At 42.5% G+C, this 12869-nt stretch overlaps 1 protein-coding gene across 1 annotated transcript; it reads right to left on the bottom strand.

Moving 5' to 3' along the window:
• Positions 1-2100: 2100 nt before the first annotated feature.
• LOC121564264 (cdc42 effector protein 3) lies at positions 2101-12463 on the bottom strand. Its single transcript, XM_041875706.2, has 2 exons — positions 12342-12463; positions 2101-3780 (listed from the first exon to the last, which is right to left on the bottom strand). The coding sequence occupies exon 2, from the start codon at positions 3457-3459 to the stop codon at positions 2587-2589; it is 873 nt and encodes a 290-aa protein (XP_041731640.1). The 5' UTR covers positions 3460-3780; positions 12342-12463; the 3' UTR covers positions 2101-2586.
• Between the last annotated feature and the right edge of the window lie 406 nt (positions 12464-12869).

Here is a 12869-nt window from a genome sequence, read left to right on the forward strand (position 1 = left end):
CCGGTGACTGTGCTGGCCACTCCATTATAGACAGAAAACCAGCTGACTGCTTCTTCCCTAAATAGTTATTGCATAGTTTGGAGCTGTGATTTGGGTCATTGTCCTGTTGTAGGAGGAAATTGGCTCCAATCAAGCGCCGTCCACAGGGTATGTGGCATGGCGTTGCAAAATTGAGTGATAGCCTTCCTTCTTCAAGATCCCTTTTACCCTGTACAAATCTCCCACTTTTCCACCACCAAAGCACCCCCAGACCATCACATTGCTTCCACCATACTTGACAGATGGCATCAAGCACTCCTCCAGCATCTTTTCATTCGGTCTGCGTCCCACAAATGTTCTTCTTTGTGATCCGAACACCTCAAACTACGATTTGTCTGTCCATAACTCTTTTTTCCAATCTTCCTCTGTCCAGTGTCTGTGTTCTTTTGCCCATCTTAATCTTTTTTTTTTTTTTTTTTGGCCAGTCTGAGATATGGCTTTTTCTTTGCAACTCTGCCTAGAAGGTCTGCATCCCGGAGTCGCCTCTTCACTGTTGACATTGAGACTGGTGTTTTGCGGGTACTATTTAATGAAGCTGCCAGTTGAGCACCTGTGATGAGTCTGTTTCTCAAACTAGACATTCTAATGTATTTGTCTTCTTGCTCAGTTGTGCACCGGGGCCTCCCACTCCTCTTTCTATTCTGGTTAGAGACTGTTTGCGCTGTTCTGTGAAGGGAGTAGTACACAGCGTTGTACGAGATCTTCAGTTTCTTGGCAATTTCTCACATGGAATAGCCTTCATTTCTCAGAACAAGAATAGACTGATGAGTTTCAGACGAAAGTTATTTGTTTCTGGCCATTTTGATCCTGTAATCGAACCCACAATTGCTGATGCTCCAGATACTCAACTAGTCTCAAGAAGGCCAGTTTTATTGCTTCTTTAATCAGCACAACAGTTTTCAGCTGTGCTAACATAATTGCAAAAGGGTTTTCTAATGATCAATTAGCCTTTTAAAATGATAAACCTGGATTAGCAAACACAACGTGCCATTGGAACACAGGACTGATGGTTGCTGATAATGGTCCTTTGTACGCCTATGTAGATATTCCATTTAAAAAATCAGCTGTTTCCAGCTACAATAGCCATTTACAACATTAACAATGTCTACACTGTATTTCTGATCAATTTGATGTTTTAATGGACAAAACATTGCTTTTCTTTCAAAAACAAGCTTTTGAATAGTAGTGTATACATATATATATATAAAAGAAAGGAATGATACAATGAAACAGCATCTAATTTCCATATTTATTTAATACATTAGTTATATACATAACAATTGGAAATACACTGTAATATAACAACACAATAGAAGAAAATGCTGAAGGATTCGATGCAAGTGCACAAATTGCACAGCTGTTACAAAAGAGAAACCTTCTCTCGTCATTCCACTACAATTAAAGGATTTTGAAGAAGCTGTACATTTCTGATACTTTGATTCTAATGCACATTAGCCCCCACGAAACAAAATGTTGACCTCAGTTTTCACCCTGCTAGAACTGTTGCACTTTGTGTGTCATTCTTACATCTGCCACTAGATGGAACCTAGTACATAGCATACTCCAGTCTTAGATTTACATTTTAGTCATTTAGCAGACGCTCTTATCCAGAGCGACTTACAGGAGCAATCAGGGTTAAGTGCCTTGCTTAAGGGCACATCGACAGATTTTTCACCTAGTTGGCTTGGGGATTAGAACCAGCGACCTTTCGGTTACTGGCACAACGCTCTTACCCACTAAGCTACCTGCTTGATAGTATTGTCCTGACATAGAACAGTAAAATTCAATCAGATGTACATACAGAATTTTAAAAAATGTGTGCCTGGAAGAATATCAACAATAAACAAAAAATAACACAAAAGCACAAACCTTGCAGGCTTCTTAAGTATATTAATTGTATTTTCAGGCAACTACATTTCATCTTCCCGAGTGGCGCAGCGGTCTAAGGCACTGCATCTCAGTGCTTGAGGCGTCACTACAGACCCCCTGGTTCGATTCCAGGCTGTATCACAACCAGCCATGATTGGGAGTCCCATAGGGCGGCGCACAATTGGCCCAGCGTTGTCCGGGTTTGGCCGGTGTAGGCCGTCATTGTAAATAAGAATTTGTTCTTAACTGACTTGCCTAGTTAAATAATGGTAAAATAAAAATCTACCGAGCTTACTTAGGGAGTTAGTAAAGTATGAATTATGTGCCCTAACAATAGTTAAATGCTGAAAAACATGTAAAATGATAGTCTGCGAAAATGTAGACAACATTTGGGTGGGAGAAATGATTGTCTCTCCCCCATTGTGAATCTGAATATCAAAAGACAAATGGTTGGTTCTGAAGTTGCTGTGTTTCCAGTCTGGAAATTACATAGCCCCACAGTTCCAGCGTCTTAAGTCCCAGGCTTTTTAGCCTGTCAGTCCTGGCACTATCCTCTGTCTCTGTCTGTTTGTTGGACCAGCCCAATCATCATTAGGCTATATGGAGGGTGGCAAAAAAAAAGTGTCCCAGACACCTCATTGCACAGCAGTGTCTAATCCCCTTTCCCCCCCCATCTGCTCACAACTCACAGCGGTCATCAACGCTCTTGTAGCGGTCCATGATCCTCAGCACGTCCTCCAGGATGGACGGCCCCAGGTCCAGATCCAAGCCCATCAGGGACTCTGAGCGGGAGACACCGGGAGAGAACCTAGGGCACACGGTGGGCGACTCACTCCGCTCACTCCCCAGGTCCTCATTGCTCAGGCCAGCGTCTGAATCCAGGCTCAGCCCCCTCCGAGGGTCCAGGGGGCCAAAGCTCTCTGACATGGAGTCCTCTGAGGAGACCTCTGAGAAGGAGCCGTGGGAGGGCACCAGGTGCCTGAAGGAGGCAGAGTAGCTACGGTCGTGGCAGGGGTCCATGTAGCAGCCGACACCCTGGTCACACACAGACATGGAGTGATGCTGCTGCTGGTTGTTGTGGTTGTGGTTATGGTTGTTCGGCTGAAGTTGGTGTTGTTGCTGCTGGGACGGGGGGGTCGAGTCCTCCAGGTGGAGCCGAGGCGGCTTGGGCGGGGCCTGCTCGGGGGCGATGAACACAGGCATGGAGATGGTGCTCTTCAGCAGGCTGGTGGAGTGGTGGTAGGGGTTGCGGTGGTTGTTACAAGAGTGGTTGGGTCCTTTGTCGTTCATGGGGTAGGCTTCATCCTGCTGCCTCTCCATACTGTGGGAGCGTGGTAAGCAATTCAGGGCGGGCAACATGTCCATCTTGCCCTGCAAAAAGCCCACGTCTCCGAACATGTCGCCCTCCCCCTCCGGCCCGACATGGGCACTGTGGCGCATGTCCCCTAGTGGGGGGCTAATCATGTCACTGGACAGGTCATCTCGCAGCTTGAGCTTCTTCCCCCGCTTGGGTGTGGTAGTCTTTAAGTACATGGGCGTCTTGGCTGGCATGTTTCCCAGAATTCAGTGTGTGAGGGGATCGTCTCTCAGTGATGAGATTTGCACCTCCTTTTAATTATTATTTTTTTTTCCTTTGTCCGCTTCTTGGTGATCACAGTGGCATGTAGGCCTTGACCTGAGATCAACGCACTCTCAAAAAGTCACCATTATTCAATAAGGGTGGTGGGTGTTCCAGCTTCAAAGCCTCCCTTCTTCCTTATCCTTTAGCCTCTCTGAAGATGAAGAATCCTTTGGCTGCCTTTATGTCTGCTGATTCTCTGACGGGGCTCAGTTGCTTTGGGAATGTGACATCAAAACGCTAGTCTTGGAGGTCTGTGGAGCAACAGAGAGAAAGACAGAGAAAGATATTTACAACCTTGGAGCCAGAGGACAGAAATATAAGGGGAAACACTTCAAGAATCTTTGTGTTTGCTGAGGGGGACTGGCTGAAACCACCCAAAAATGCCTTTAGTTTTACATGGTAGATGATGAGTGCTGATTTGAGGTTTGTGTGGGGTGTTGCAGTGAATCCCACAGTTAATCATACATCCTCTGGAATTCGTTGCGCATTCCAAGGACTTGCTAGACTTTTGTGGAAACACAATTTGCCAAGGATTTTGTGTGCGTCTCCCTGTGTGGTAACCTGTTATCAGGGCCTCTTTGTGGTTCCGTTGCTGAGAAAAACATAGTGTATTATTCAGCTGCATACATACTGAGGGAGCAAGAGAGATTAACCTTCAAAACTAACACTTTACATACAAAACTAACACCTTACATACAAAACTAACGCTTTTCTTCTCCAGAGCTGTATGCACATTACACTAACAAGCATTTAAATGCATGTTAACTGTAGTCCTTTTCTTCAAAGTCCATTTGGATGACAGACATAAAAAATCACGAGTTGCTCATCATGATCTGTGGTCTTTTGCATAGCATCTTTATTCCCGCTGATCATACACTATACAAAAGTATGTGGACACCCCTTCAAATTAGTGGATTCAGCCATTTCAGCCAACCCTGTTGCTTACAGGTGTATAAAATTGAGCACACAGCCATGCAATATCCATAGACAAACATTGGCAGTAGAATGGCCTTCCTGAAGAGCTCAGTGACTTTCAATGTGGCTGTTTTTCATGGTTCGGGCTAGGCCCCTTAGTTCCAGTGGAGAGAAATCTTAACGCTACAGTATACAATGACATTCTAGATGATTCTGTGCTTCCAACTTTGTGGCAACAGATTGGGGAAGGCCCTTTCCTGTTTCAGCATGACAATGCCCCTGTGCACAAAGCGAGGTTTGGAATGAGAAGTTTGACGAGCGGGTGTCCACATACTTTTGGTCATGTAGTGTAGTTCTACAGCTGTGCTCTAAGCTGATAATACTGCTGACTGCATTCAGCTGATGACATTATCGTTAATCATCTCAGTTAATGGAATCCCCACCAACCCTAGGTCTTTACGCCTATCTAGCCATCATCTTATATTCCAGTCAACTGTTCTGTTATGAAAACCTTCTTCATCATGAGTCATGCATTTAAAAGTTAAAACTATTTCAATGTCTCATAAGGCTTGAGGGGATTTGTGTATGAATCATATCTTTCATGAGTTATTGTACTGTTGTCTAACTTGATATGTGTTGAAATGTTACACATTTTCTACCGCAGCCAGTCGACTCCTGGCATCTCTAACCGTCATGTTAATTTTAACACGAGCTTCACATATGAAGCTGCTTGAGATCTTTATAAGAGGAGAGGTGTTGAGACTTGTTGGTGATGGTTTTCACACTGTTAATTGACCACAGAGTCGTTGGCCACATTGTGACAAGGCATTGTGTCACTGAGTAGTGAAGTCAGATGGGGGCTGATAGTGAAAGATTGCCCTGGCAATGGGACTATACCATTTGCGTGACACACCCTCAGATAAGATACAAACAGCCTACTATTCTCTGAGACAGACAGAGAGATTGAATGCTCCTTCTTGAGTTGGAAGTAAACAACATTTCACCCTTCTATCTCTATTATGTGTCTGGCAGATTATATGCAGGGAAGTGAATCTATAAACATGCTGTTTGACAAACACAATAGGGGTACCGCAGCCAGTCGGTAGCCAGTGCTGGGCTGGCCCATGCATGCTGAAAGTCCTGGTGCTGCATGACAATGCTATAATCCTGTCCTGCTCCACTCTTCATTCAGAAGGCCCTGGGCCCTGCTCCTCACCTATTTATGGTGAGGGATTTACCCTAATTCCATCACAGAGGAAGTTTGATCAAACACACACAGTCACACACAGTCACACACACACACACAGACTAATGATAAGACAGCTGGATGAAAACTGACAAAAATGTTGATTTACTCATCACAAAAGTGACAGATATGCCTAAATATTGTTAATGGGGTTAATTAAAGGTCCAATGCAGCCATTTTTGAAAAATGTCAATATCAAATCATTTCTGGGTAACAATTAAGTACCTTACTGTGATTGTTTCAATTAAAATGGTCAAAAAGAAACACAAATTGCTTCTTAGCAAAAAGCAATTTCTCAAGCAAGAATTTTGGGAGTGGTCTGAGTGGGGAGGGGAAAACTTTTCAAACAGCTCTTACACTAAAATGGCATTATCATCCTTTTCAGAATGTCACAGTATATTTCCAAAAACTCATAGTGTGGAAATATATATAAAACAAAGGAAAATCACGTTTTTGATTGCACTGGGCCTTTAAAATATTGTTTTTAATTATATATTTTGTTATTATTTTCCTGGACATATTTGTAACATAATTATTCAAGTCAAACACCTTTGTAGTTTCTTTCTGCCACATATGGTCTCCATTTGCGTTGTGTATGAACAGGTTATACCATTATACCGCCATTTCCGCACTCTTGTTACATCTCTAGCCGACCAAGGAAAGTGCCTATTAAGAAGTTGTGAATCACTCCTTGTCCTGAAACTCCTAGTTCGGCCATCCTAATGGCACGTAGTCCCCTAATCAGAATGCGTCTTGCGTCATGTGGTTTACCTTTTGCTTAGTTTTTCTGTCTTCTGGGGCCTGTTGCACAAAAGTAGAATTAAGACATCCGGGATAAATGACTCAGCTGAGCTCAATGAAGCCAAAACATGTGCGTCAGGCTTAATTGGTTGCACAAAGACCAAGCCAGGATGAGCAGACACGGATTCATTAAGCCAGGTGAAACCAATCCTGGATAGGTGCGCGCTCACGGCTCACTCAAATAGACCCCGCCACAGATCACAGATTAACTGATTTACCATGGCAACTAGAGCCGCGTACTTTTCCCCGTCGGAAGCACAAATCCTCATGGAGGCATACGAGGAGGTAAAAGATATAATTAAGAAGAAAGGCAACACCGCCACAGTGATAAAGCAAAGAGAAAAAGCGTGGCAAAGTATTGCAGACCGCCTGAATGCGTAAGTAGTGCACAATTACACACTCACCGCTCCGCTGAAACATCACAATTACAATTCAAATATTTAATTCACATCTCCAAAAATGCAGTTGTACTGTAATTATGAAACGGTTAAATTTTTTAATTGAAATGCACTGCAGATATGAGTGAAATTGTGTAAAGTAACTCCATCACACTGTATAAAAGCTATGATACATTTTTTTGATATTTTTACTGAAAACAAGACAAAAATACCAAGTAATTTTTTGCAGTGTGACTCCATTAAATGTGTGTGTGTGTGTGTGTGTGTGTGTGTGTGTAGATTAAACATGAACGGGCCAAAACGGACATGGCAGCAGGTCAAAATCAAATACAAGAACATTCTGCAGAATGGTATGGTCCCTGACTAATATTTAACAAAGCACAAGCATATATTGTACCCAGAAGGTGCCTGCTCACACATTGTCTGTACTGTTTTAGCAGTGAAAAAGAATACCCACAGACAAGGCACGGGTGGTGGGTCACCAAAGGCTGACCTTACCCCAGCAGAGGACATGGCCTTGGAGCTAAATAAAGGCAGGCCCGTCTTAGAGGGGATCCCTGGGGGAAAGAGAACGAGCATAGGTTCCTCCCAAGATGCCACCGCTTCATTCAAGGTATGTCCTTCCATCTCTACATGGGATACAACCACATTCATATTGAATCAATTTGGACTGTCTGACTTTGGTTTACCTATTGCCTTGCAGTGTCTGGCAGCACTGTGTTCCTGTTAGAGCCACCAGCACAAGCACCAGACGATGCTGATCCAGTGAGTACTCCATCAAAGGCATACTGTAGGCCTGGCATGTCTTGTCTACTAGCTTCAATATGAATCCGATTAAATGTGATAGGGTGAAGGCCCCAGTGCAGCAGCAACAGCACATGATGGAGACGATGATGAGGAGGGAGACCATCTCTCTGGATTCCAGAAGGCATGAGGTATCATGTTAAGACTGTGAAAGTACTATTTACTCTACAATGGTGAGGAGTCCTCATCAAAATCAAAAAATCTAATTTATTTTACAGGACCCAGATGCTATACAGTGGGAAAACCAGCCTGGCAACATAGTGCGTATTAATAAAAGGACACCACATCCTGCCAAATTCCAGCTGCGCTAATTGTATTGTGTTCACAGAGCTCACAAGCTATCAGAAAGTTGTATGGCAACCACCTCCGGCGCCAAATAGAACTGGCAGACATAGACATTCAGTACAAGAAGAAAAAAGATGGAAAATCTTGCACTGGAGTCCGAAATAAAAAAGAGGACAATTAGGAAACTGGACCTTGAAATAAAAAAACTTGAGAGGGAGGTGAGATATGCCTTCAATGTACACTGTATGCTAACTGTAACACAAATGTATTAATCATTATTTTTCTTTCCTCCCCCAGCTCCAAGAAGATGACACAGCTCAAAATAAAAATTAGGTATATTCTCGTAAAGTCAAGTGAGCCATGACATATGAGCTCTTATTGTGAGCACACAGGACGGTGGCATCTTTCTAAGGGTTTTTTTATTTTCCCAGCAATCAGTACAACCAAGTCATCGTTATAAGGCATCGCCCTCTTTTGCCCACCCCCCAGCACCAGGTGTGGCCACTAGCCTATATGAAGGCCCAAAATTGTGTGTTCCTTTCTGCTCTGACAATGGCATGCCCATTCGTGCGAGATGTGGTGGATGAAGAAGCACTTGTGCTGAGGAGAGCCTTCAGGCGAGAAAGGGTCTTCAGGGACCGGTTGGACCCACTGGCCTTCCCTGATGACCATCTATAGGAAAGATACAGGTTTTCTGCAGATGGCATCAGGTATCTATGCAGACTACTGGGTCCCAGGATTAAGCACCGCACTGCACGGAGCCATGCACTGAGTGTGGAGCAAATGGTTTGTGTGGCCTTGCGCTTTTTTGCTAGTGGAGCCTTCCTGTACTCAGTGGGGGATGCAGAACAGCTGAACAAGGCCACAATTTGCCGCACAATAAGGAGTGTGTGTCTGGCTATCAAAGCATTAGCAGATGTCTTCATCTCCTTCCCTGGCCACAGAAGACTCTGTGACATCAAAGAGGAGTTCTATAGGATTGCAGGTAAGAGGATCTACAAATTACAGGACAACTGTTAACACATAGTAGGATACTCATTACTTTGTGTGACAGGTTTCCCCAATGTCATTGGTGCAGTGGACTGCACACACATAAGGATAAAAGCCCCCTCAGGTGCCCATGAGGCCGATTTTGTTAATAGGAAATCCTTTCACAGCATTAATGTTCAGGTGAACATAACTTTTTGATATTGTCCATTGACGAACACTCTGCATTGCCAGTGATGTGCATTGATTGGTGTAATATTCCTCATCTTATGATTTCAGATGGTCTGCAATGCTGACTGTGTGATCAGCAATGTTGTGGCAAAATGGCCTGGCTCAGTCCATGACTCCAGAATCTTTCGGGCCTCTGAAATCTATCAGTGCCTATCACAAGGTAAGCCACACAACCCCTATTTATAACCATCATGGCTGTGTCAAGAATATCACTGTGTTTATGAGGTAGTAATGATGAGATTTTGTGTTGACAGGTGAATTCTCTGGTGTGTTGCTGGGAGACAGGGGGTATGGCTGCCAGCCTTTTCTCCTGACACCTTTCACAGACCCCCAGGAAGCACAGCAGGCCTACAACCATGCCCATGCCAGGACCAGGGCCAGAGTTGAAATGACCTTTGGCCTCCTGAAGGCACGCTTTCACTGCCTTCACAAATTAAGGGTCAGCCCTGTTAGGGCATGTGATATTACTGTGGCTTGTGCTGTCCTCCACAATGTGGCCTGCCTGAGGAAGGAGAGGGCCCCCAGAGTGCCACCAGCCATGGACTGGGACAATCCGGCAATCTTCCCTGATGACGACAGTGGTCGGCTGCTGAGGGACCAATATGTGTTGAATTATTTTAGTTAGTATGTGTGCTTTCAATTTTGGTTACATATGTCCTGCGGTGGCAGAGGAATTTGGGTTTTTTGGGTTCGTTTTTTACGAATTTGGCCTCTTATGATGTTTGTGCGGTATACTGTGTGTAATACAAGGCTGCAGGGAGGCTACTGCATCCATTCATTTGTCTGTTCAGTTGATGTGTATGGATTTATCCTGCATTTATTTTAGTGTGCAGACATGCAGGGTGTGTTATATACAGACCTTTGAATGTGTATGTATCATTTTGTATAATATGCTTGGATTCTGTGCTTTCCATCTTGTAGAGTCACTGTGACTTCAGTTTCGAAAGGAGCTGATGGTTTACCTGCTTTGTTTTGTCCTTATTCAATAAAGGAACATAATGTTACACATTGTGTTTTTATATTCATATGGAATGTGTATTTGTTTATATGACAGAGTACTAGGGCCACACTGAAGAAAAAGGATAAAGTCATAAATTTATGAGAATGGTTCTTTCTGCAGAAAAGCTACATATTGTTTTTACAGTTTTGATACTTATGACAATGTGATACTTAATATTCTGGCACATCAGCATGTCTTTGTTTATGAAACCATACTGAAGTACAATTTCACGAAATGCCCCACATCTGTCATTTTAACAACTGTCCTCCTTTAAAACAACTGGTTACAATATTATGACTTGTGTTTTTTTCCCCTCTGTGGCCCTAATATTCTATCATTTTATATATAGCCTTATAGTCTATGGGAAACTGTAAATTATCTAATGATAGCAACATCATCTAAAAATCATTTTTTATCCAAAATCATTGAAATTAATGATCACAAACGTTTAAATAATGACAGTGGGTCTAGTTATATGTGATAACAATGTATAGTGAGCAGTGAAATAACTATTGGTTTCCATTTGTGGTGACTGCTGACTGACATTAGGGATGAGATTAAATAGATCCTGGAATTTAGCCTGGTCTGGAGCAGGCTAGCTCCACAGAATAAATCTCCATGGTAATTTATACCATAACATATCCTCCTGCCCCCTATCCATCTTTAGTGCAACCGGATTACGGATCAATTGAGCCAGGATCACCAAGATATCCTGGCTTAATCCTTTATCCTAGTTTTGTGCAACAGGCCCCTGGTGATCAATGTGTTTTTGCAATAAAACCAGAAACACAAAATAACCCAAAGCCCAATCTATTAATAATTCTACTAGTGTATTTTGCAGTAGGTGTAAGACATTATCCATCCGTTTTTGGAAAAGGGAATACTATTGCGCAAACTTATTGCCTGTCAACTTTAGCATCATTCATTTATGTTGTGCATATTATGTAGCCTACCTAGACCGTATAATTTACTCAAACCAGCAGTGAATTCAATCAGTTCAATGTTGATGAGGTAATGCGTAAGCATCGAAATGTATGGCCAATGTAATGACTTTGTCATCTGGCTTGTGGAAAACAGATTTCTGGGTTTTAAATTAGATTGCAGAGAGAAAGGCTCTGATTTCTTGTCGTGATTAAGGTCCCATGTTCTTGTGACCTTGAGTAAAAGTATCACTCAGACCCATACTGGTTGAATCAACGTTGTTTCCACGTCATTTCAATGAAATTATGTTGAACCAACATGGAATATACGTTGAATTGACGTGTGCCCAGTGGGTGGGTTGTACCGACACAAGCCTTATGTAATAGTTAGGCTCTGAGATCATCCAATTTCCGGACACCCCCCAGTTAACTATTTGGTAGGCTACCACTGTAGACCTGCTAAACCACACACACAGCTCGGCAATTTTAAACGCGATTATTTTCCAAGAGAGTAATACATAGGTACTACGTTTGTAGGCCTATAGGACACATGACGTAAACGTAAATGTAAATGTAAGTTTATTCAAGAGGCCATTGATTAGGGTATAGCAGAGGGCTATTATATAATGCTGTAAATAATGGGATGATGTGGGCTACAGTATTATATGATTATAAGGAATACACCCAAACAAAAGTACGAACACGTTTATAGCAAACAACTGAATTTAAAGTGGCCTTCTTCAACATTATTTATTTTATATCTATTTGATAGAGCATTGTGAGGGTCGCGTTGCTCAAACTGGATGACACCTCTGGTAGTGGAACACCCTGTTATATCATACGCCCTATATATTAAGCTTGTAATCTTCTTAAGATATTAGATCCATCATAATCAGATGCAGACAGCGGTTCTGAAACATCTAATTCTACCCGTTACCAAATTACGCACATTTAAACTGCTCATCTCATGTGAAGACTGTCATTTCAACAAATTTAGATTTAGTTGTTACTAAACAAACAGGGGTATAAACTGTTTTCTAATTTGCAGGCAGGCGAAATACAACCAATATATTCTTCTTATAATTTAGGTGAGAGATATTCGGACACATAACGGACAAGTGACAATCGCTTGCAGCCATAATTACTTGGGAAACAACTGTTTTAATTTCGTAATAATAGCCTAAACAGAAGTAAATAATACATTATTAAGTGAATACTTGCCTACCTTATAGAGGAATAGCTATATTTCCACAAGGAATAATCACGGTGCTGTGTCCACGGTTAATGCGTCAGATTCTCTGGTTAGTATAAGAACAGCTAAACCTCTTACTGCGAACTGTTTCTGGAGTCAAGGAGCCTAGCAAACAGTCTGGGTGGAGAAGGGAGGGGGCGTGATGGTTGTGAATGAAGAAAGTGAAAGGGGGTCCTGTGATGCGCGCTCTTGGGTGCAATTAACTCTTGATAATGTAAGTAAGCTAAATAGCATGTAGCAACAGATTATTCCAAAACAATGGGAAAGTAATTAATCACACAGTCTATTAAATCTTTGGCTAAGCATAAAACAGCAGTTTTTTAAGTTCAGTGAAGCACAAACACAGTTGATGCGCACATTCTGTATACGGGCCAACCAATTAAGCATAGGCCTAATAGTTTTGAGGATGAGATATTGTGAAAGTCAGCATTTAAAATGGATCTGTCATTGCTTTTCCCGTCTCTGGGGAACTGTCATGATTTCCAAGAACTACCTAGGCAG

This window comes from Coregonus clupeaformis, unplaced genomic scaffold (assembly GCF_020615455.1).
Source record: "Coregonus clupeaformis isolate EN_2021a unplaced genomic scaffold, ASM2061545v1 scaf4542, whole genome shotgun sequence".
Lineage (NCBI taxonomy): Eukaryota > Metazoa > Chordata > Actinopteri > Salmoniformes > Salmonidae > Coregonus > Coregonus clupeaformis.